We start from the raw sequence: 26,501 nt of genomic DNA on the forward strand, positions 1-26,501 counted from the left end.
ATCGTTCTGTTAGTTTTGAACAGATATGTGGGGAGCAGCTGGATGTCTGTGTTCTCTCTAAATCAAACGTCTGACGGTGTCTGTACGTCCCGGTTGGAGGCCGCTCACCCACCGGTTTATGATGGTGTCAGAGTCCTGCAGCCTCCAGTGTGGAAGATGGCTGAGCTGCTTACAGTGTGAGCTGTTTTTTTGAGAAAGTCCTTTTTTAATGGAAAGAATACCGCAAGCTGTAGCTGGCTGTTAAATGCAGAGTGTTGCGTAAGTCTTTTATTTATTTTTTTATTTTTTTATTTTTTTACAGCGACACCAATGAGTCACAGCTATGGCACATTCTGATTTCCAGTTCTGTCACCATCTGTTTTCTCCCCTTTCCTCCGCTTGATGTTCTTTTGATCGAACAATCTCGCGCAGTGTACGGCCTCACTTTGATCCACCATTATAGTTATAGCCTGTATTCAAACCCACTTGGTATCCCAATAAGCATCCAAATCCCATTATCCGTCCAGGGTAATAATATAAACCACATCATATCCTATCAGGATGATAAAGTGGGCCTGGCCCTCTCTGTGTCGTGCCGCAAGAGCTGCACCAGCTTTTTTATTGGATTTGGCCCGATGCACTCGCATTTATGCTGCTGTTTATGAGTGGCAAATTGCTGTTTGATATCCAAATAATGTCAGAGGGGGTATCCTCTCCTCAGATACAGGAGTGCAGGGAAAATTGCAAGGCCCCCACCGCCCCACCCTCACTCAGCCATGATGGATTGGTTTTAATATCTGGTGAAAAGCAAAGATGAGCAGTGATTAAAGAGAGAAGGAGAGAGCTCTTACTAAATCTGTTTTCTTGTTTAGTCTCAGCGTTTCCTTCCTCTCCTGGCAGAGAGAGGCAAGATGTCTTGACAATGACGACGACATCTGTTGTTATGTTTTTTTGTGTGTGTGTGTGTGTGTGTGTGTGTTTGTATGTGTGTGTGTGTGTGTCTGTGTGTCTGACACTTCAGGAGTTGTTTATGAGTTGTCAAGCCTGACTTTTTCTAAGCTTTTATTTTGCACACTTTTGAGGGCAGTTTGATGTGTTTGTCAAATGCTCCAGTGGTTTTCAAATTTTCTGAAAAGCTGCTTTTATGTGTGAAATACAGGAAGTAGAAAGTATAAGACCAACAGTGACTAATTCACACTGAAAATTTCGGCCTTTAGTTGCCTGTTTGCTTGGATGCACAAACACAAATTTATATTGTACATTCCCTTTGATTGGTTTCTCATACTGTGGTAAAACAAGGCCATCTTGTCACGCCATAGGCTTTAGTGTATACCTCTATTTGCCTGTTGACTAATGCAAATGTTTTCATATCCTGGTACAAAGCTCTTTATGTCTGAAACCACCCAGACTACACACTGCACTTTCTCACCAGTCGCCAGTTTTCCTCACATCATGACTCAGATTGTTTGACAGTTGGTAAGATATTTCCTACAGTGTAAACCCCTCTTTGCTGCACTCAGCCTCATGTAGTGAAAGCTGTGGGCAGCAGAGGGCAATGTTGTGCTGCGGATGGAGGAGGGAGGAAGAGGAGGAGAGGGTGGGGGGTGGGGGTGTTGGTTGAGAGACTGGAGGAATCAAGAGGGAAATGTGCATCTCTCTGCATTGTCTCTCACTATGATCACTCCATTTGAACTCGCTGCCTTCACAGGGAGCCAGTGGTTTCGTCTCATATGTGCAACATTATCGGGCCGACAGCTGGGCTTCGGAGAAAAGGCCAAGTTTTGTTCCTGTCCGTGCAACCTCTGTTTTTGTAGGTCTCCGAATGCTGACTGGAGTGACGTAGGTAGAACAAAGTGGAAGCAACAAACACACCTGAATAGTTTATTTTTCCTCTCCTTCTCCTGACCTTTAATCACATGTCAACAACTCACCTTTAACCTTTAAACCCTAACCCCGAATTAAAGGACCTATAATGTCTAAGGTCCCCACACTATGATAGAAAACAGTACCTCTCACCACGCACACACACACACACACACACAAACACACACACACACACACACACACACACACACACACACACACCCCTATAAAATATCACAAAAACAGAGTGAAAAGCAGAAGAAGACGGTGCTTCACCGATGGGAAAACATTTGAACATCAGTCGTGTAATTCCTCTGCTTTTGTTTCTTGAACAGTTGTTCTCTGAAGAAACGCTGGTTTCAAAGTGAAGAATCCCACACGGTTCAAACTTGGGCTCAGAGTAATGAATTGCATTCGTCCTGTAAAGCACAATCTCTCCTTAAAGTGCAGAATAGGTTGCCAAATTTAAGCTGTCAATGCCGTAATGAAGCTCCTGTGAAAGCCTCCACCCCCCATCCCATTTTTTTTTCGGCTCACTCTCTAAAGGAGACACGTACTCGAGAAAGGCTGGCTCAGCTGAAGAAAAACTTCTCTTTTTGGAGTCTGGTATATTTGTTGTGTTGTGTTGCTGTGTGCCATACACAGTGTTTTGCAGTCTACCACGTATGATTGCACACGATTCACATCCATTCAAGCGTGTCCATTCAGCTGTCACATAGGAGGAAGCTCTGCCCTTTTCTCCAGTGTTTAGGGAAAAGGTGAAATTACCTATCTCTCATGTCAACTCTTTATTTCACTCCACGAGGAAAGAATAAGCAATTAGAAAATACATTTTGTTCCCCCCCCCGTTGCAAACATTTGCGATGTAAAGAGCAAACTGATTAAACCTGTAACCTTCAGTTCAGCTGGTTTTTAGTTGATGCTACTGCTTCTCTGATTATTGACACCCGAGCTTGATGTTGATCTTGAATGGTAACTGTCAGAGTCGCTCTATTGGCGGCTGTATGTCAAGTAGTTTTTTCATAAACCTTTGAACCTGATTGATGCATTTATAAACAGGTATCTGCTTCGTATTGAAAATCTGTGGATATACGAACAAAAAGACGCCTCAGCAAAATTCCGGAAAAAAAACGAAACAAAACTTTTCTATTTGTGAAAAAAAAAAAAAGAAAACATAAACAACTTAATCTAAAAATTACAATATGACACCGTTGGGTTGAAACTGACCTTAAAGCACCATGTCAAAATAAATTGGAAGATTATACTAACAGACAATCCCACACCTAGAGGCTGTTAGCGCTGCCTCCTCACTGTCAACTAAGGACAGATATTGTTAGGATTTTTCAGTTATTGGTATCTGTACTACTGTTTATATACTATAGTCCTTTAATAATCCTTGTCCATAATTCTGTAAATAAAAGAGGGACATGTACTCACAGTAATTAACAGCTACTCTTTGTGTAACAACTATTATGCATGCTTAGCGTTTGCTTTTTTTTTCTTAGCCCACACAGTTCGCTCTGAAAACAGTCCACAGAATGTAAACAGAACCACGCAACGTGTCATTAGCAGATGACTACATGTAGGCAATAGCTTACAGTTGCAGGTCGACTCACACTTTTAATTGTTTAATTGTACATCTTATTGGTCGTGCAGATGAGTAACATCACATCCTTTCAAGCAAATCTCTGCCCAGCGTCAACCTGAGCAGAGGTGCGATTAGTCAGGTCACTGAAAACAGCTGTGAGGGTGTGGAGATGGCTGCTCTTGACCTCGGAAACCGTAATTTGACAAACAATCCAAGCTGTGAAAGATACGGTGAAGCCACAGAGTATAGATGTGACAGTTGCTGCAGTGAGAGGGAGGGGATGACATGCAGCAAAGGGGCTCGAGCCAGAATCAAACCCGGGCCGCTGCAGTATGGACTGAGCCTTCGTGTTATGCACTCTATCAGGTGAACCACCGCGGCGTCCCAGTTTGGTATTTCTGTGGACGGGTGCACATGCGACCTCACTATGAGGCAGGAAAAGACCAGTCCACTGGTGCACCACTGTGTTTTGCGCCATGCACAAATGTAAAGCCTTCAGAGTCTAAAGCCATCATGAACATGCTCAGAATGACAATGCTAACATGCTAAAGTTTAGCAGGTATCTTTTTTGTCATGTTCACGATCTCATTGCATTGTGTTAGCATGCCAATATTTGCTAGCCACTAAACTGGCGGTACAGCTGATGGGAATGTCATTACCTTTGTAGGTATTTGGCCAAAAACCAAAGTATTGGACAAATTGAAACTGTCACCTGACGGTATTGCCAGATGATAAATGAGGGGATCACCAAAGTGATGACAGTTCACCCTGAGGGGGATATGAGTGTCTGTACCAAATTTCATGGCTGTCCATCCTGTAGTTGTCAAGATATTTCACTTAAAACTGCATATGTGAACCTCATAGTGGCACTGAAGAAAAAGTTAGGGGACGTATATTTCAGACTGGACCACAGTGGTGGACCGACCCACCAGACCCCCAGACTGATTCACCGCCACCCCAGGAGCTACACTGCTAACACGGCTAAAAAATTACTGAATCAAAATGATGTAGAAAACAATGTGACACACTACTTTAAACAGGCTGTTTTAAAGAATATGGCAGGACATTATTATTTAATTAAACAAACCTTTTAATAGGACTAACTAAATGAATGTGTAACTGTGTGGGCGGTGTTTGCTCTAATGGTGCAATTATCACCTTTTATTTCACACGTGTGACTTTACACTTTGTAGCCCGTGGGCTCTTCAGCCTGTTGCTGTCGATGCCTAACCTGGGGAGATTTGATAAAACATCGGATCAGGCCTGTTCATAGGTATTAGACTGTCATGTTAGTGGCACGGCATAAACACGTACACATGCAGGACACCACAGAGATTATTGAAAGCAGTCTGCATTGCCGGTTTGTGTGTGTGCTCAGTGAAATATTTTAGGCGTCATACCAGGTTTTGGAAATGTTTGCTGCAAGCCTGTAATTATGTCTGTGTGTAAACTATCAAAATTAAAGCAATCGCTCATGAGCAATGTGTGAAACAGCAGGTGATGTTAATATGAATCAGGATGCACATTTCTGCTCCGCGGCTGTCAGGTTTGTGACGGGGCTCACACTGTGTATCATACACAGCTGCATTTGGTTTGGTGTTATTGTGTTTTTCATACTCGTACGATTGGTTGTGTAGATAGAGATAGTCAGTGTTTGGAAGCTTCCACTCTATTCAACATGCAGCTTCTTTCAGCATTTCCTCAGGACATTTCATTTGTGTTTTGCTTGTGAATCTGTCCAGTGTATTTATGCTATTTGTCATTCATTTCTTATTTTTCAGTGCATGTTTACAGGAAATTTTAAACATAACCACAACTGTGGTAAATGGAAATGGGAAAACTAGTTTTGTTATCAGTGTTGGACTGGATACAGCAGGAAATATAATAATCTACTTTTTTCTGACTATTCACAATGAATGTTCTACAAACAAGTATTGTGTCAGTGTATAGCTTCTTACCACGGACCGCCATTGTTGTCCAAGAACTATTAATATTACTCCAGACAAAATCCTCTGCTGTGATTCATATTTAGTTAAACATGTTTTCTCACATAAAAAACTGTGTCTGAAGCTCATCTCCTTTTACTTCCTGGTTGAGAAATCTGGATCAGGCCTTGAGCCCTGCCCACCACCTGCTGGCTCCAGGTGGACAGGTGAAAGAGCAGAGAGTATCAAGATGCTTACAGGAGGAAACATCAGAGAGACTCAGCCACATGTTTGAGCCTCAGTCAGACCCAGACTCAGATGAGTCCAGAACCAGAGGCTAGCAGACGGGTCAGAACCGTTAGCGCAGTTAGCATCTTTTATGTGTTTATGTTGTTTGTTAGTTTGCAACTGGCAGTGGCTGTCACAGTGTTAGTGGTTGTGCTGATGCTAACTCTCTCTCTCTGTACTGACAAGGTTTCAGGTGTATTTAGCCCCGCCCCCCGTCCCCACAGGTTGACAGGATTGGTTCCTTAGGTTTGTGACGTATGAAACTCTGAATCTGTGTTTATGAGTCTGTCATTGGTTCACTGCAGTTCAAGGTGGAAACACTGAGTCATGGTGCTGATTATTTCATCATCGTATGTCTGTATTATATGAAAACATCATATGGACGTTAACGAGGTGAAACACTTGATTTTCATCAGAAGGTCTTTAAACACTGTTGCACTGCATCACATGTTCCTTCATTACCTTGAACATGGCTGCTGTATTTCAGTCCCACATACACCTGCTTTCTCCTGCTGTGAATACTCTACCAGATTTATCCATGTATTCCTTCTGTTTGTTCAGTGTTTGCTAAAAGCTCTTTTAGGACGCAGCCTTAATAAAAAGCACATTTCTATCTGTTTTTAATGATTTATAAATGGGCTTGTAGCTCAGTGTCACAGACGGTGTAAGGAAGTCAAAGTATTCACAAATGGCCTAATAAGATAGTTTGGAAATAATAAAGCACCAACCTATCCTTTAACATATTAAATCATGCTGTGCATTAAAACTCTCTGGCCCAGAGGAGTCCTGCATCCTCTCCCTGGAGCTGCTGCGTCCTCAGATAAATGGCCAGCAGTAAAACATGTCCTTATATTGAGTCTTGTTATGTTCTGTCTTACATTCTCTATTTTCTTTTTACAAGGCACGACACTTCCTACAGTAAATGTAGCGGGTCCATGAAACCTTCCTGTGTGAAAAGCCTCATGATTGATGGACAAAGGAGCCGCTATGGCAGCACAGACAGGCCTTCAGCTTACCTTGGTGCCTAATGCCTTCTCCCAGCTGGCATGCCACACTAAGAGATACACTTCAATTATACATGGGGATGGTAGGGACGGGGAGGGGAGGGGGGTACCGGTGCAGACTTGCCTGAGAACTGATCAATATTTTAGCTCCAAGGGGACCAAACATCTAGTGGAGCAGCTGCTGCTTAACAGCTTTACACACTGGAGTGGTACACCTCGTAATACACAGCTATGTTCTGTAGGTGTGTGTGTGTGTGTGTGTGTGTGTGTGTGTGTGTGTGTATGTGTGTGTGTGTGAGTTTGAGGGAATTCAAGGGCCACAAGAGCTACTGCCGAGGTGACAGTAGGGGGAGATGAGAGCTTGAGGAGCTGTTAGATGTGTGTGTGTGTGTGTGTGTGTGTGTATGTGTGTGTGTGACTTATTTCTGCAGTGTGCGTTGTGTATTGACTCAGTTCTTACTTGACTCTTCTTCCTCCATTCCTCCATATCTCATTCCTCTTTCCATCACACCCTCTTTTCCCCACACACACACACACACACACACACACACACACTCACACACACACACACACACACACACACACACACACACACACAGTGAGACTGTCCCTGTAATTCTGCTATCAGCTCTCCCTGGGGTCTGCACTGCCTGTGTTGGGTAGAGAGACACTGACAAAGGGTGGAGAAAAAAAGATAGAAAAATTTCTGTCTGTTTTGTACTTTGTTGTTCCAGTCTTTGACGTGTCAATTCCAACTTTACCTTTTTGAATCTGAAGTCTGGCAGTGTTCTTCCAGTCCTTTCATCGTATATTTCCTGCATTCCTCCCGTATTGTGATGCATCTCTACCATTCACAGTCAGCGCCCGCAGTTTGTCTGTGAGGCATTTCAGACAGGATTTACAAAATGTCAGGAGACCAGAACCTGGGTGACAAACTTAAGACTTTACCCAGCGAGTGCGGAGATCTGTCGCTGGAAAAGCTGGGGGGATGTTGTAGAATGCAGAATCTTTCTTGGTTTTTGTTGTCGGAGTCGGGGACCAGGCAGAAAATACCAGAGGCACTGAAGCTGAAAACATGGGATGGGGACTCTGGGGAAAAGGTTACGCTGATCAGGAGGTTGCCATTAGGTGCACACATGTATTATGGAAGGTGGAGTCGGTGCTGATGCTGACAGTAGATTTGACCTGTCATTGAAGGAAAATGTCAGAGTTACTGCGTCGTTCTTTCATCTTTCTAATTTCTCATCTGCGTCAGACCGGCCTCGGCTGTGACCCAGAGGCACAGAACCGAACCGGTCAGGACACATACAACTCAGTAGTCACCAACCCCTCTGCTCTCAGCACCTCAGTCAGTTTTCATCTGTTATCTCCAAGTCAATTTGGATCCATCTTTGTCAATGTCCGTATTTTGTATTTAGAGATAAAGAGTTTGAGCTTGTTTCTTTCAGGTGACGACAGTTGTTTTCAGACAAGTAGCATTTGGATTTATATATACCCGACAGTCCAATCTCCGTCACCAATCAAACAATTGCAGTGAGTGGTGGTTCACTTTTTCCTGATGTTTGTTTTGCCCCACAGTATTTCCACTGATCAAAAACTCAAAGGACAAATGATTTCCTGCTTGACCTTGATTTGTTTTAAATACTGCTGATTAGTTTGACATTGACACGACTGGTAGTGTGCGGCACTGATGTGTCATTGATGCTGCTGCATGTAGCAAGAGGGTCAGCCACGATACTAGTCATAGATCTAGAGCTGCAAGATATAGGACGTAGAGCCAGAGTAGCAAGATCGACTAATGACTAGTCGATCTTGCTACTCTGGCTCTACGTCCGTAATTCAGTCAGAGTCAGCGCTGAAAATTAGGGATGCACATTTTTTTTGTTGATGTTATACCAAACAAACATTACGTCTGTAGAATATGATTTATAGGTGAAATAAAATGATTTTTGGAGTGTTTATTTTTGCATTAGAAAGGGCAAATAAAAAAAAAAACTCTAGAAAAAGTTTGATGCACTCTCTTGTCCAACAAATATATTTCACTTTTTCTATGTTAACAGACTCAATTTTGGCAGGATTTTAAAATCTATTAAGAATTGTATGACAATAACCCCGTTCTTTCACACCTTTCTAACAGTGAGTGCTTTTAATTGCTGGTGTTGCATACAAGCAAATAGACTTAACTTCATTCAGTCAGAGCTAAAAATGTTCATGCACAAGTGTGTAGTGGAGTATTTATTTTTATTTTATTTTTATTTATTTTTGTATTACAGAGGGCAAATATAAAAAGAAGAGAAATACAATGTGAGTGAAAAAGTTTCATGCACTTTCTTGCTGAATAAATATATTTTACTTTTCTATGTTAGCAGATTAAATTTTGGACGGATTTTGAAATTTATCAAGAATTATATTAAGACAACCTCTTTCTTTCACACCTTTTTTAACAGTGAGCATTTTTAATTGCTGCTTAATTACAAAGGGCTGATGTGATTGATATGACCAAGCGGTCACTGAATGTAATCAGCAGAGACAACTGTATGTGATTTTTATGTTTGACTCTTCCATCTACAAACTTTCTCCATTGGTTACCATGATGTTTTCTCGAGGTTTACAATAACACCCAGTACTAATACCCAGTTGAGGTATTATCTGACAATTTGGTTTAATTTGAAGTAAGCCTTTCTCAGTCCTTGGTGCTGTGGAGACACTTCGGTTGGTACCAGGAAGGGGTTGAGTTTCAGTTGTTTACATGCAGGCCAGGCGTCCTCATCTACAATGAAAATTACAGGTTGGTCATTTCTGAGTAGTTTCACTAGATGTTTAAAAATGTCTGTAGTCTAAAATGGCCTCAGATGGAGGTTTCTGTAAAATGACAATTACTGCTCTGTGAAAGTCCTTGCCGGATAGAAATCGCATCACTGTCACCCTCATTCCTTGGAGGGATTCCACATAATTGGGCTGTTTCTCCAGTAATTGCTGCTGTCCTCTCATCTTTGGCTGATAGATCAGCTCTTCCCTGTCCTCCACCTGTTCTCTCCCTCTTTTTTCCTCTCTGTTTTGTCCTTACGACATAAACTTTGATATTAAACCACTTTTCTTTTCTTTTAACTCCAGCCACATTGCACACCTCGGGGGACACAGCATGCACTGCCTCTTTTAATGCTGCCCAGGCCTCATTCCTTCACCAGTCACACAGGTGATGGGAAAGAACACCTTTTACTGCCTTCAACTTCTCAATCAGCTCCATTACACTGCTTCCTTTTTTTTTTTTTTTTTTTTCAGCTGTCATGCTCGAGTTTCAGTGGCTGCCTCCTCCACTGTTACATCTTTGATCCAGCTGAATGGACTCACTTGTACAGTATACAGAGGCTCAGGTGTGTGTTATAGTATGTAGAGGTTCAGGTGCGTGTTATGGTAAGTTGAAGGACGCCCCGATCATTTCTACAAGAATCCAAATTTATCAGCTACTCATTAAAAAATAAAAGTGTTGGCAGGTTCTGCAGACATAATAGTGAATGAGACACTTTGTGCCTTAGATACAATAAAATGGTATGAATAATCGATCATGACATTCTGACTGTGGAGGTATTTAAACAATAGATGAGGAAGCCAAAGTGTATTTCTTCACAAGTCCAATCGATCCCTAGTAACTAAGACCCAACCAGGGACCACAGTAACTTGATTAATCAGACAAATGGCCATTTTGTCATTAGTCATTTTGGTGGCTGACATACATGTGTCCTGTTGATGTAAATCTGAGTTGAAACAGAAGCGGTTAACAGTTGCTAAGAGCAGTTATTCGGCCAGGAACACACCGGCTGTGTGGCATGTGCGTGGTGGCTGTGGAACGTCTTGGTTTTCATTTGGGCGCCCATGTTAACGGGTCAGAGCGGACACACTAACTATGTGACTTGTGCGGCTCACGCCACACGGCTGCGTCGCATCATCTAGAAAATTTGCCTCTTGCAGTGTTTTCACATGTGACACGTCTTGCTGCAAAGATATACAGGAAAAAAACAAACGTCATTACCAGCAACATCACAGAGAACTGACACCTCCACTATTGTTTTTATGTCTAGTCTGTATCTGAATATGATACAGACATGAAATAATATGAATATATTTTCTTAACCATTTTAGCAGCTGCATGTGGAGACAGTGACGTTTTAGTGGCGTTTTCTGTCAAAAGTAAATCAGAAATGAATTTATATTGACGAGAAATCCAACATTCCAGCAACGTGTAAACTCTATGTAGAGAGGTAGATCTGCAGTAACGCAGCAGAGACGCAGCTGGTGTGAACACATGTGTGCTTCTCCGTAGCAGGTCAGTGACGGCAGCCGCCACGCACACAACGCACACGCAACGCACACACAACGCAGGCAGTGTGTTCCTGGCATTTATACTGTTCAAAGAAATCTAGGATTTAAGAGCTGTTACTTTGGTTTGTTGACTGTTGCCGTGTTGATCCCATTGACACTTATCACCTGAGGTCAAGTAAGGACTGAGGCTGGACTTGGTCCAAATTATATTTAGACTATTCTGCCAGTCTCATTCAGACTGCATCTGACTGTCCTGGGGTCTTTTTGGATCAGGTCTCTTTTTGGGTCAGTTTCACTTCGGGTCCAGATATTTATTTGAGCCTATGATGACCTCTCGTTGAAAGTCCATTTGATTCAACTGTCACACACATGCATACTGTCATTTTCTCTGCCTCTCTATCATCTCTCATCTCTCCTGTGCTGGTGACAGTCATAGGATATCACAGCGAGAGGATCTGTGATGCTGATACCCCCTGGTTCTGTGCCTGTCAAATGACTTACTGTATCTCTCTCTTCCTCTTCCCCTCTCTCTCTCTCTCTCTCTCTCTCTCTCTCTCTCTCTCTCTCTCCCTCTCCCTCCCTCCCTCCCTCTCCCTCTCTCTCTCTCTCTCCTCTACCTTAAGGCGTTGGCTCTGCTGCCAAAACTAGTTTCAGAGCATTACAGCCAAGAATCTTCCCGAGTGCATCGCTTAGCTTCATATGACTTCACAAGCTCAGGCAACAAACAGCAGTTACACAGTAGCAGCTCAAAGTTACAGTATAGGTGCACTTATATAATGCATTAAAGTCTGATGGTGTATTCATGTGCGTTTACTCATCTTAGCTACATGTACAATGTGAATAACTAAGACAGGCATGCAGACATGGGGAGCAGGTCTATTATCTAAGTCCCAGGTAGCCGACTATAGTGCTTCCAGCCTCCCAGCCAGATCGTCGGCTAAATGGAAATGCCCTGTTTTCTTTTCTGTTGGGAAACCTCCAGGGGCCGAACAACAGGGCCCTGTCAATTACACTCCTGGTGCTCTGGACCTCTCTATGCAAAACCAATGCTCATTTGCAGCCTCTTTGTTTGGTGCAATGCCTGTGATTCCTCCGTCAGTGCTTGCCCAGTTGCCCACAAGTCGAGCATTTGAATGTCCACCTCGAGGGGGCAGGAAGAATTAGCTTCGGCTTTTACACACTATGAGAATAATAATTGCATGTTTAACACCAACCGCCATGAATTCATTGCACAATCTTTTGTTGAAACTGGAGTACAGTTTTTGTTCAATAATCATCTTGTCACAAAATGTGGCACAGTTTAGTACGACGGAGCATTAGAGCCACAATCAGGAAAAAAAAAAGAAATTTTGAGACTAAAATCATAATATTTGAAGAAAAGAAGTCTTAACATTACAAGAATAAAGTCGCAAAATTGCAAGATTTAAAAATGTAAAATTTTGAGAGAAAAAAAAAGATAATTTTTAGGAGTTTTACTAACAACCAATCAAACAGGTGAAAGGACAGTGTCAGCTGCTGTTTGTCTGTCCAACATTTGAATAGACTCAGTTTCTTCACAATCTTTTCAATGTTCTGATGATGATGATGATGATGATGATGATGATGATGATGATGATGATGATGATGATGATGATGAGCCAAAAGATGAAGTATCTCCTTATTTGTGAAACCTCTGCTAAAATAGAACTTCACATGATGCTCCACGTTCCTCATTTATTTTAACGTTTGTAAAATTACAACTTTATTCCTGCAATATTATGACTTTTTTCTCGAAATTTAGGATTTCTTTTTACCTCAATGTGGCCTTAATACTCCGTGAGAGAAGATGTAGAGATGCAGCTCAAACAGCTTTACCATAAAAAACCAAATTGTACAATATTTTCATTGAAGAAGGACAATGAAAATAGACAATAGAGAGACAGTAGATGATGAAATATGTAAAAGAAAATAAAAACAAACAAAAAGTTTTCCATAGTTTTGGAGCAGAGTTAAAAAAAAAAAGCTGCACTGCCAGTTTTCTTGTGTGTAAAACTGTGTGTATTTAAAAGCCTGGCAGTAAAGGATCTGAGAGCTCATGAAGGATTATAGAATGACAGAGAATCTGCGATGTTGGCCTATCACAAACCATTAAGAGCTTTAAAAACATATAAAAAGGACCTTACAATCTAGTCTAAAAGATACTGGGAGTCAGTGAAGTGAAGCTAAAACCGGGGTAATATGATCTCTCTTCCTTGTTTTGGTTAAAAGTCCAGCAGCACAGTTCTGAATGAACTGAATTGACTGCTTTGGAAGACCAATAAAAAGACCATTTGAAGCTATTTGAAAGAAAAGCATGAATACGTTTTTCAGCATCTTTATGGGATAAAAACGGTTGTACTTTGGCAATATTTCTCAAGTGATGAAAAGCCGTTTTGGTCATCTTCTTTATGTGTAACTCAGAGTCTCAAATAACGCCCAGGCCTCTGCCTGTTTTCTTTCATTTGCTTCTCTGTTACCCTCACAGGGGTCTTAGCAGAATCCCCAGAAGCTGCAGACAGGCTGGTTGTTGATGGTGATCGTGACGTGAAGCTACTGATGATGTTTTAATGTCGCCCCGTCGCTGCTCGTCCCTCTTTACTCAAACTGTGGAGGGGAGAATCAATTACTGCTTTGTTGACAGTTGCTGTGGAGTATAACCTCTCATTAAGTCCGACATATGCTTCCAATGAGGCTGTTTTCTCAATGATGTCTCCTGCTGCTCCGGTGACGTTCGGGAAGGAGCGAGCTCTCATGACATCGCCTTAACGTTAAGTTGTGTTGCTGTTGAAATGGTACAAGTCTGAAGCTTTGCTCAGACAAACTCAGGCGAATTTAAATGCAAATGCAAATCATAATTTCTTGATTAACTCAGACATTTGCATATAAAAAGTTAGTTATGTAAAAATATCCAAAACTCGACTGATGTCTGTGCCTCGTTTCCTACTAGTACAAAACACTTCAGTGCATTTGTTCCTTATTTGCAGTATTACCACTACCCCCCACAACAATACGCGTTGAAGACGAGGAAACTGAGGACACGGTGTGATATTAAAAGACATGGGTTTATCCAACTCTATTTCTTCCTTGTGTTTTGATTCACATTTTCAAAATGAAATATAACTAAAAACTGAATGTAACCGAATCTGACACAGTAGGTGCTGCTGCAGAGGATTCCCCCACAACTCCTGTGTATGACGCTGTCATCAGGGTTCATTCAGTGTTTTTATTCAATCAGAGAGAATGCATTGAGGATCAAGAACTCTTTTACAAATGTGCATCACCAGTTGATCTTTAAAGAATCTGCAACACTGCCTTGTACTTGGGGTTGTGTGAGTCACAGATTGTTTTAGCCTATAGGACATATTTACTTGATTTTCTCTGGAAAAAGGCAAAGCATGTGCATTGGTTTTTACAGCTACTTATTTGATATATTTATTATATTACATCTTTAGAATTGATAATATAATAAAGTGACTACACATACAAGAAGGATAGAACTGCGCGACGGTAATTCCAGTTATTTATTTTATTTATTTATCATTCATTTTGTCAGGAAGGTCCAGGGAGTCTTTGCAGGACAAGTAGTTTCACATAAAAAAACAACAACTTCACATTGAAACACATACAATACATAAAAGCAAGATAAGGGAAACGGTAAAAGAAGAGAGGATATAAGTGAAGGATTATGTAAAACAGCAACATGTTTCCTTTAGGGCAGTTGGTAAAAGATCTTTAAGTATTCAAAGAGGGAAGTGCTGCTAAGGTAAAGCTCATTCCATGCCCAGGGTGCATAAAAGGACTAAGCAGTTTTACTAAGTACTGAGTGCAGCCTGAAGATGTTTGGTGCAGTTAGTTGACTATGACACCCAACTTTGTCAATACATGTGAAGCACCATCATGCTCTGGAACAGGATCTAAACAACACAGGAAATCAGGACGGAGAAAGATATGAAAAAAGCGTGGAAAAATTGTAAAAATCAGGTCTTTATCAGTGACGAGTGCAAGTAAAAAAAATATTTATTCAGAACACTTGACAGTATTTTATCCACATTTCAGCTTGTCTGTCTCAAAATATTCAAAAGCAGTCGTGGCTGTTCTCTTCAGCATCGACTACATCCTTCTGTAAATCTGAATTATTGCAAATTGAGCAAGGGAGATATTTGGTCCACGGGGACTGTGTTATTTATTTATTTATTTAATTTTTTTGCAGGAGATTGGACCTGAATCAATTTGGAGGTGTATCAAAGCAGCGAGGCAGATGAAAAAGGAATTCTTCCTTTGAATTGGAAATCTATCATGAACAATGTCCATGTTTTGATTGCTCCGAGACGAGGGACTACGTCTTTGACCACAATGCAAATTCTACATTATTACAGGGGGATGAAATTTGGGTGAACATGACAGAAAATATAGACCCCACCCCCCACCACCACCACCACCACCACCAACACTCCTAAGCTCGTTTATACAGCTTGGGATAGGTTCAAGAGAAGTTCATTCAAAGATGAGGCTTTGATTTGGGAGTTAAGGTTGGAGGGAAATAAATAAATAAACCAATTGAGAGTAAAGTTTTCAGCCCATGAATACTGAATGACATGCAGGATATTTTTACTTTATCAGCTCAGCCAGTGTTTGGTGCTGCAAGACTATCTGTGTGAACTCCAGCTCAGCAAACACAGAGTAAATGCTCAGTACCTGAAAAACTGTGCATTACCTTCATTGAGAAATGAGCCACATGTCGGATTAGGACGGATAAATTTCATCAAAAGTTTCCATTGAAAGCTCAGTGATGAAAATTTTCCCCCAGAAATTCAGAGCCTCGGTTCCCAGACACTGTTACTCATCCCATGTCGACAGAGCCATGAACAGAAAGGCGTTGATGCTGAATCACCAGCAGGACACTTGCATCCTAACACACACACAAGTTTGTGAGCCACGATGTTTTTGTGAACCCCGACGTCCTTGTCAGTGAGGCAAAGTCCAACGGACATATGAAAACAAGCGAGCAGACAAATAGCTAAATCAAACCATGGCTAGACGACTATCTTTGCCTCCCAGGTTTTCCATTTGTATTCAGCAGTGTTTGTATTTGGAAAAGTAGTAATTTAAACTCACCGTGCCCGGAGATAAAAGACTGATGTTGCCGAAATGGGAATGCCTCTGAGGTTTTGAATTTGAATATATGGCTCTGTTGTGGCTGATAGCTGGGTCTAAAGATGAACAGGCCATGGCACAGTGGGCTGGGAGAAATTGGCTCTGTATTTCAAGGTAGCTCATGTCTACTTAAGTCATTTTTTTTTTCTGTCGACACCGTCATGTTCTTCTTTATTGTTTTGAGAAATAACAGGCTTTATTGTGCTGGATCACAGAGAATTTGTGGGTCTCTTTAACATATTCAGGCCTTTGTGCATGTAAATCAGTGTGGCTCTGCTGTAGGTAGGCTATTATTCCCAATTTAAATGGCAGATCAGCGGCTGGAAACAATGGCACCTACCTGGCACGGACTACAGACGGGCTTCCCGAAAGGCTCGACTGTCTTCCTGTGAACTTGTGTGAAAATAGCGAGGTCAGACCCCGTTAGTAATCCCAAAGAGTCTCCTCAACAGGGGGACATACTGTACCTCCTTGAATGTCTTCACCAGTCAGGTGTTCCTGTCAACCCTGGATGTTTGGCTCATTCCTTATAGAGACTTCCAATATGGAGATTGACCACAGGAGTTATTGAACGAGTAACTGGTCATTACTAGTGGATAGATAGTTAAGGTAGATCTAGTTCAGCTTTTAGGTTAATCGCTAACTTGTTAATTTGCTTTAAATGATTGTTTTTACCCGCCAATGCCACAATTTACCATTTGATTCAACTACAAGTTTGGCATCAGTTAAAATAATTACTCTCTTCAATTCTCTGCAGGGACTCTCACAAGGTCTTGTCGTCTTTCTTCACGCCATGTTTATGCTTCCCTAGGTCCTGTACTTCCATACGTCTCTGCGGTTGCCCAGCACGGTGGTGGTCCTGGAGCTGGTGGCGTTGTCACCCAGGCCAGACGGCTCCCAGCAGGCCGTGGGCCGAGGCTTCGCAGTCCTGGAGCTTTTTATCAACAGGCCAGATGCTCAGGCTGCTGATGGGGACAGAAGGTGATTAGCCCATTCCTAATTACAGCAGTCAGGGATTAATGATGTTTCGCATGAGGAGATGGTTGAAGGACAGGTGTAGCTGTAGTGGGGGGATTACTCCTTGACTATCAACCAGGGACTGTCATCTTGTTTGGTCTTACATAGATATACCTGCTAAGCTTTAGCAATAAAGTGTAACAGAGATATAGCCGTTATAACTGTCCATCTTTTTATTATATGCATGCAGAACTACTGTTGTGTGTAAGACAGTAGTCAGTAGGTAGTTTGGTTAAGAGGAACTGGTTTTAGACACTAGAGTGAAATTCTAGCAGAATGTTGTTGTTATGTGGAGCTCCATTCATTCATCCAGTCAGTCGTTCAGGTTGATTTCAATTTCCTAGGCTGGATCTACACCATGGATCACCGAGAAGCCTCCTCCACCCCCTGCTGAGAGACACAGCTGACTGTAAGAAACCTTTTATTTTTCTTACATACTATGGTTTTCAAGTATTTATCAGGTCTAGTCACACTGTGTGTTAGGGCAGGAAAGCTGACAGAGCTGCAGTACATGTGGGTTTATCAGCATTTTATTTCCAGGCCAGTAACGCTGGGAACACACTTCCTGCGTTGCATGAGTCGCTGTGTGTCAATATGACATCGACGGGACGCAAAAATAGGTGAGACACCGAATCTCTACATCACGTGACGCAGTGGCGAGGTGTGACACCTGTGTCCACTCTAACCTGCCACAATGGTCACCAAGACGTTCCACGGCCGCGATGCACACGACTCACATCCAGTGTGTTCCTGGCCTGAGGCTACCTGTTTTTTCATGAAGTGACACTCACACACACCTGTATCTGTGCACATGACACTGTTTTCATGTTTTTTTTTTACCATGTCATAGAGACTCACAAACACGTCATACAGTCTGAACGGATTATGTCATCAGCTTTAACCTTTGGAGACTGTGATCCATGAAGGTGGACTCATATAACTTATCAGTATTTACACATTAAGCTAAATGATAAAGTATCAAATACAAAGTGAAATCAAAAGTCAGAGCTCAGGGAAACAAGATGTGACTTTGTCCAGCTGCCATGTAAGGTCGGTTGAGGCACACACCACCTTCCCCTTCACAGCTGGTTTGAAGTGAAAGTATTCGCAGGCAGCCAGGCTGAACGTATTATTGACCCTGAAATTCTCCATGTTTTCTTCTAAGGTTGGTTTTACTTTTTCACTTTTTACCTTTGAGCTATTTTCTTTCTGAAGAGACTTTGTGCAGGTTGAGTCCCAAGTTGTCAGAGTGATTTTAAAGATTGTTGCTCACTTGCTCACTCTTTCATTCGCAGCGATTACAGATACAGTAGGTAACAAAGAAAGTTATTACTCATGATTGAATGAATAGATAAAACTGCAGCTCTCTCTGCTGAAGGTCGAGATTCCTGACTTTGTGTGAGAGTCGTTTTTGGGGGGAATTCACAACCATCGACTGGATTATCTCTGAGTATTAGACCAACATCAGTTTAGACTTTTAGAACAAATCTTCTTGAATTATTGAGTTTGCTACTGAAGGTCTGGGTTGGTCTAGATATGTCCTCACTTGGCCTAAAACCAAGACTATGAATTACAAAATACTTTAGTGCCTCACAGTATGAATAACACTGTGCCCAGTGAGAGCAAGAGTTCCTGTCTTGGCTATCATGTCACATGAATATTAGAAAACCTTCTCTCAAACGGACTCTTATGCGCGCTGAATTATTAACTACATGCCTGTTGTTTAGCGGAATCTTGCTTTTCTGTTTGATGGGCCGTACTGCTGCCACTCTCTCTCTCTCTGCTGCTGCTGCTCTTTTATGGTCAGAAGCCTCTTTTCATTTCATCACATCACTTTTTATTCTCATCCACTGTGACAGGGACACACAGTCCCTGTATCTGCTGCTTGATGTGAAACACTCTGAGTGTGAATTTTTCTGCAGTGAAACAAGTATCTAAAAACTGTTTTGTGCTACAGTGAAATAAGTACATTTCCTCATAGTGGTCATTCACGTCTGATTGTGTGAAGGAATTATAATGAGAAAACACGCCCCGGAGGCTGACATTTTTTTATTTTTTTATTCTTTATTCATTACAAATTCCACATTATTCAGTTTCCCCCGACTTTGTTTTTGAAAATACTGTGGCTCCAGATAAGAATTATATTTTCATTATTTCTTGATGTGTTGCAAATGAAGTTAAGGTCAAAAGTTGAATTGAATAAAAGTGAGTAAATTTAAACTATAAATTGCTGTATTTCACAAATGCCTACCATATTAAAGCGACGGCAGGCATCACACCCCATCATCATTACGATGGAGTGTGCTTCCTCACAGACCTGAAACAAGCTGCTGGCTCAAGGCGCAGATAGAAACACACATGCTGTTCTGTTTGTACTGCACTGGGTGTCTGCGCACACGGATGGGCTCACACATGTTTCATCAGCATGTGTGGTCCGTGCAGCTCATCGTGAACATAAGTAGATAAGTGATAAACTGCGCATCCTGTAGCCACTTGGTTTCTGAAACACTTTTCAGTGATTCCTCATGTTTGGGGATTCAAATTATTCTCTGTAGAGGCGGCGATCTATTGAAATCGGACATGTTGTTTCTGTAGGTTTCATTTATTTATATCACGACTCTCTATCACAACTAAACAAAATGTAATTTAAGCTCCTTCACCACTGGTCAAAAAACCCACTACGACCCGCTAACATCTGCCTTTTGTCGGCAATGGAAAAGGGAACAATCGGCATTCACAACCGGGTCAAATGACTGCACAAACTCTGGAAACACACCTGTCACCTGTCCAGCACGGTGCTGTTAAACCAGAAACACCATGGCTACACAGCGCTTGGAGATGAAAGAGTGAAGCAGCAACCCCGAAATAAGTTTAAAAAAAAAACACAATCACAGATGACGTCTCACATGGAGGCGCTGATACTTAGGGACAGATCTGTTTTACCAGTTTTCTAACAGCTCCTTCTTTCTCCACTGTGTCTGTATGTGTGCTCTGTGATAAGTATTTGTGTTGACATTGCTCCAGAAAGACAAACTCGACTGGCAGTGGAAAAGGGGCCAATCGGCTTTTATCAGCGGGTTTATCCATGTTTAAAAAACCCGCTCATACCTGTCACATCACAGTGACATCACAGCAGCAAACTAACACATAAAACACACAAGTAACCACATGACTTTGACCAGTTATAGGTGATGGTGCACTGTGTGGGGTGGTGAATGGCATTCTCACTGTGGTGTCCAACATATGGCTTTTTGTTCACGATGTGGCCGTATAGCCCCTGAGAATTCCTGCTTTGATTTCTGTGTTCAGGCTTTCATATCACTGGTCTTACTGGTAGAATGATTTGTTTTTAGGTGTTTTTAAGGGATTTAATTACCAAAGAGCCTTTTGGCTGAACTAGCTGCTAACATAACCTGAGTGCAGGCCTTATCTGAGCCCCAGTGAACTCGGCTTTCCGTCTTCATTCCCTGCAGTATTCCCTGACTGACTCTTGTGTCACCCGCCGTGCACCAAGCACAGTTTCATTTCATTTAGGTTCACAGATAGAGACAGACACTAGAAACTAAACCACAATAACTTCAGAGTGAAGGTTATTATTCAGGGTCCTTCAAAACTTTGGCTTTGCATTTGCATCCATGCCCCTGCACCCCCTCTCCCTTCTTTGCTGCCTACCCTCAGGCTCATATTATGTATTATTACCCACCCGTTGTTTCAGGTACTGCAGAGATCCAAACACTGCACGGTCGCTTAAAAAGCTCAGAGACAGGGTTTTAAAACTCTGGTACAAAGTGGTAACAGTTCCTTCACAGAGTAATCTACCGGTAATCTGGTATTAACATGATCTTAAAAGCCCCACAGTTTGTCTGAGGCGGCTTCATATAGCTTGAGAGGAGAAGGAGCACTTTTTTGTGAGGCTCTGCCTTTTGATTTGATGGTTTGAGAAACTTTAAATCATATTACAACATTTGTGGAAAGAAGCGGATATAGACTGACAGGCTGTAGCATAATAATATCTGTCGTCTTGTGTCTCCGACGCCTTAAACCTTCAGTTGCGTCTGAGTGCATCTTTAACACTGTGTACTCTGTGCACATACTGTACCAACTTTCCTGACGAGAGCAAACAAACCTCGGTCCTGCCATTTACACAATGGAGCTTGTTTCCTGTTCCAATGCCAGCAATTGTGCTCCGTCCCCAGGAATAACCAGGTTGGGTCAGCATCCTCTCCGCTGTGTGTGAAACGTGGTCTTTGTCTTTACCCTCCACTGAGGATTGCTTGCCGCATCACAACATGGAGCAAAAAGCTGATGGAATGAAAACAGGGTCAGAGAGGAGACTTCATGCTTTGCCACCACATGGAAAGTAGTTTTATGCAACATTTTGCATGGAGAATATGTTCAGTGGATTCCCCCCCACAGGGGAAAATAAAGACAGATAAACACTTCATCCTTAACCCTCACTCTTGTCTGTGGGAGCTGGAGCTCAAATGTCAGTGAATTCAAGTTGGCAAGCGCCACTTGCTGCATCGATCACATCCTATCAGCGTTGTCATGTGCATTTATTGGTTAGTTGACAGAGAACGATGGGAAATAATTGAAGGGACATGAGATTTGACAGTTGTTGACAGTCGGATTCCAACTCAGGACGTGGTGGTCACATGTTATGCACCTGAAAGTGCTGTTGGTGGATTCATTTAATACAACATATCTAACTCTGTTTTAAAGATATACCGTTTCTTGTTGTACAGCATATTAGGATCACACAGTTTCTTTAAGATTTTGACCTGCAGGGGGCGCTAGATGAAAAGTTAGGGGCTCATAAAGCCATAAAAGTTTCTCCAGACATGTTTTAAACTCTGTAAAAATCATCTGCTTGGATTCATATTTTGGTTTTCACACATAAAAAGTGAAAAAACAAAACAAAAATTGGGTTTACTCTTACTTCCTCATTGAGAAACCTGAATCAGGTCTTGAGCCCCGCCCACCACCTGCTGGCTCCAGGTGGACAGGTGAAAGAGCAGAGAGTATAAAGATGGTTAGAGGAGGAAACATCTGAGATACTCAGCCACATGTTTATGCCTCAGTCAGACCCAGACTCAGAGGAGGAGTCTGTTGAGACCAGAACCAGAGACTAGCAGACGTATCAGAACTGTTAGCGTAGATGGTATCTTTTATTTGTTTATGTTGTTTGTTAGCTTGTAACTGGCGGTGGCTGACATAGTGTTAGAGGTTGTGCTAATGCTAACACTCTCTCTCTGTGCTGACAAAGTTTCAGGTGTATTTAGCCCCGCCCCCCGCCCCCACCAGCTGACAGGATTGGTTCCTTAGGTTTGTGACGTATGAAACCCTGAATCTGTGTTTATGAGACTGTCATTGGTTCACTGCAGTCCAAGGTGGAAACACTCAGTCATGGTGTTGATGATTATTTCACTCATCATATGTCTTTTATTATATAAAAAACGGCAGCTCTTTACTCACCAGTCTGGACGAAATGTTGTGAGTTCAGCATCAAACTTCACTCACCACTCTGCTTCTTCTGTCACTTCAGACAAAGCTTTAGAAGCCAGTAAGTGAATGAAGGCTTTGCCGCATAGCGCACTGCAGTAAGAGTAAGAAAATAGTACCCCACTTTTCTGAATTGAGAAGCGGTTTTCAATCAAGAATCAATTCTTAACTGAGCGGTGACACTGAGAAATGAAATCCAGCTGTGAGACTCAGAGATTCTCATGCGTACAGGGGCGGGCAAGTGGAGAGGAATTCAGAGATATACTAACACTTTTGTTGACAGGAAAAAAAATACAGAATAATGCCAGACTTATTCTTCAGAACAGTTATGTAAAACATTTGCTACTTAAAGGCACAGAACTGTATGTGAGGAGAAGCCAAGACTCCCATTTACACGCCGATCAACAGAGTGTTTATACAGAGAGAGAAGTTTTGATTTATCTTCCATGATTCTGCCACAACAGAATCTGTAGATTTACAACGACTGTTCCAGATTTGACAACGGGCCTTTTGGAAACGCAGCGCCACTGCCAGGCTATGAGCATGTTGCCTGAGTTAACGTGTGTGTGTGTGTGTGTTTGTCTGTGTGCGCAGTGTGTGTACGTAGATGTAATTGGTTGCCAGACCTGGAGCAGGGTATATGTATATATTGGTGGCTGCCAAACAATATGTATTTCTGTGTTCTACTGCCTCACCAGGCTCTCTGCCACTGGCTGAGTAACACACACACACACACACACACTTCCTTCTCTCAGGTAAAGACACATGAATATATAAAGAAGAGGAAGAATGGAGGAAGAAGCAGAGGTTTTATCCAGTACAGCCTTTTTTCAAGAGTGGTCCATGGAGTAAATGTATTAAATTATGTTTTAAATTTAGTGTTTTTCAATCTGTCTGGGTGACCATGAAACCTGCTTGTCAGTAGTGTATATGTGTTGTTTTCCACATTAAATCAACTCATGTAAATTCAAACATTATTAAGTCTATATGACTACGGCTGTGTTGCAGCGTTGTTCACTGTAACCGACCATTTACAGTTTATGTTTTACGATTTACGTCAAAAATGATCAGCGTGAGATTTGAAAGGAAATGTGGATGAAGCTAACAGTTAGCCTGCCCTGGGATTGTGCTAAATTTCTCCAGTTATCAGCCTGTTAACTATCAAACAGAGAGCAGTGAGTCTCCGGTTCGATTCCCGACTGGTTGGACTTTTTGTGGCGTGTCATTCCCCCGTGTTTCCTGCCTCTCTTCACTGTCTTTTAGTGGTTAAGTGGTCTGTAAAAGTTTGAGAAACACCGGTTTAGTAGGAAACATGATGGGATGATACTGCAGGTGACGGTACGCGTTAGTACTCATAACACTAATTATGTTGATAACGAGAAAACATACAACCACCGGGCTAATTAAAAACAGTGGTGCAGCTAAAGGCAAGAAAAACACAAGCTGGTTCATGGCTCTGGATAAACAGACGTTCACAGGACATGGTTTTTTATCAGTGCTATACAAATGCAACTGGTCTTGTTTGACCTCAAGCAGGCACTTAGAAATTAGGTTAAACATGGGTTTAACCTATGAAATACAAGTTGAACTAAAAGGGAAAAACATCAGTGGAGAAAAGCCTGAATGCAGAAATATCAGTTGGAGTTGGTCTGAATCGGAACAGAAAAAGGAGCCGTGAAAATACAGAAGAAAGAAATAGAGTGGTGGCGGCAGAGAAGTCAAAACGTCTCTATTTTCCAAAGCTGGAGTCGAGGTCAAGAGGCAGGAAATGGGGAAAAAGGAGGGACGACAGATGAGGGGAAGTTGCCTTGGGGCCTTTGAAAGTCTTAAAGGATGTTAGGCGAAAAATAAGAGGAGGAAACAAGCATGAAGGGAAGCAGTGTGCTCATTGGCTTGATCTGAGCTTCTCCTCAACCAACTGGGAGAAAAGGGGAAGGAGAAGAGGGAGGAGAAAATGGAGTGAGAAGGACGGAGGGCTCCTCTGGGGCCCTCTTAGTGTGACGAGAGGACAAACAGATGGCACATTGTGTTCACATTAACATATCTTAATTTGAAGCAGCACCACAATGCATTAATTTATTGCTTATGTCTGTGTGCGGGGTACATGAAGGTAAAGCCATGACAAATTTCATCCCTGATAAACCAAAAAGCCTCTTTGTGGCTAAGATAAAGATGTTTGCCAGTGTCTTCCCTGCATATCTGTCTCTGAGGCATCCCACAGAGGTGTTTGTTTTCACCACCCACGCCAAGCTTTATTGCTGTTTGGGTGGACTTCAAATTTCCAACAAATAAAGTTAAACAACACTTCTTCCCCTGTTGTGGCTTGTGCACCTGTACTCGTACCTCTGCTTTATAACAGTGGCCGACAAAAGCAACCGCGCTGCAGCGGCCCAGAACACTTCCATTAGAGAAACGAGCTGCAAATTCAGAAACGATGCACGAAAGTACAAAACAAATACAACAACGGAAACGTGCTGCAGGAGGCAAGAACAAGAACATGAACAACAAACACGCTGCAAATACAGACAAAAACACACAAACCCCAAATGCAACAGAAAAATCGCTGCAGATCCAGACAACACCACATCAGAGCTCCAGGCCTCTAGGGGGAGCTCTAAGTGGAGATCCCATAGACTGTAGATAAGCTAACGCTAACACTTGCTACTTAGAGCTTAGAGCTCCCCCTAGAGGCCTGATGCGCTTCCCTTTAGCTGTCTGGAAACGCAGCGTTTCTTCTGTTGCATTTGTTTTGGCAGTTTGTATGTTTTTGTTTTTGCATTCTTGACGACTTCATCGACAATTAATTCTGCAATGTTTTCATGTTTAATTAGAATTTGTAAGCCTTTCTATTACTGACTCATTTGCCACAATATTGCGTCTAACTATATCTAGTTTTTGAAAACCTTTTTTTTAGGGATTTTTTTTTTTTTCTGGAAAAATTTCCACCACCAACAATAACAGTTTATTTGAACCAGACGATGTATGAAAAAGTGTGTTGGTATCAGCATCTCTGAATTTACATGCAGAAGGACCAAAGTAGCGATTGCTCGGTACCAAACATAGAAACAAACGAACCTTGCAAGTCGCCACTTCAAATCCCTTCACTCGTACCTAAGTTGGCAGTAAAACCATTTCTCAAAAATCACCCATCTCATCTTTATGTCTTTCTTCTTTCCAACTCAACCTTCTCCCAGAACCACTGCCTCTGTTTGTCTGATGCTGAGCCATTTTTTTTTTTTTTTTTTGGGTTTTTCCCCTCACTTCCTTAGTTTCACATCTCTTGCCAAGCTGCTGCTCAACTGACTCTGAGGTACCACTCCACTGCTGTAAGGAAATTTTGGGGTCGTTTTCTAATCTATGCACAGCATCTGACTGAAACCCAAGCTTGATGCATAATGAATAACAAGAAATAAATGATGAAAAAGTTGCCGACACCTGGGCACCATCTGTGTCAAGAAAGTTCTATGTTTGATTCCTCCCTCTTTTTCTCTCCCTTCACACCCACCCTACTTTTTTTATTTTTATTTTTTTTATGTGTTTCATGGTAAGAAACACCTTTTCAATGAAAGCTGCTGTCGCCACTGAAAATGTTTGTTGAAGCTGAGCTGCAACCTCAGAGATTTCCCCAAACCATTTTGCCTTTTTTTTTTTTTTGGCTTTAGACGTAAGTAGACGTTTTTTTTAAAGCGAGTTAACTGTTAGAGAGAGTTGGAGTTAAAGGGGCTGGCTGGGTTGAGCCGTGGACAGGGAGGGGGAGAAGAACACAGTCATATACTCCATCATCTTCTTTCCTTCTCAGTCCCTTTCATTGACTTTACAGATAAAGGCGCCGGCTCTGCCCTG

The 26,501-nt window shown here is 42.0% G+C and overlaps 1 protein-coding gene across 1 annotated transcript in view; it reads left to right on the forward strand.

Annotated features, from left to right (window-relative positions):
* nphp4 (nephrocystin 4) overlaps positions 1–26,501 on the forward strand; it is a 162,883-nt gene that overhangs the window by 5,070 nt on the left and 131,312 nt on the right. Inside the window, exons 3-4 of the mRNA XM_022765934.1 lie at positions 16,951–17,120; positions 17,501–17,565. Of these exons, the coding sequence (XP_022621655.1) occupies positions 16,951–17,120; positions 17,501–17,565 (235 nt within the window). The remainder of the gene's footprint in view (positions 1–16,950; positions 17,121–17,500; positions 17,566–26,501) is intronic.

This window comes from Seriola dumerili, unplaced genomic scaffold, assembly GCF_002260705.1.
Source record: "Seriola dumerili isolate Sdu_G_001 unplaced genomic scaffold, Sdu_1.0 BDQW01000800.1, whole genome shotgun sequence".
Classification (NCBI taxonomy): domain Eukaryota; kingdom Metazoa; phylum Chordata; class Actinopteri; order Carangiformes; family Carangidae; genus Seriola; species Seriola dumerili.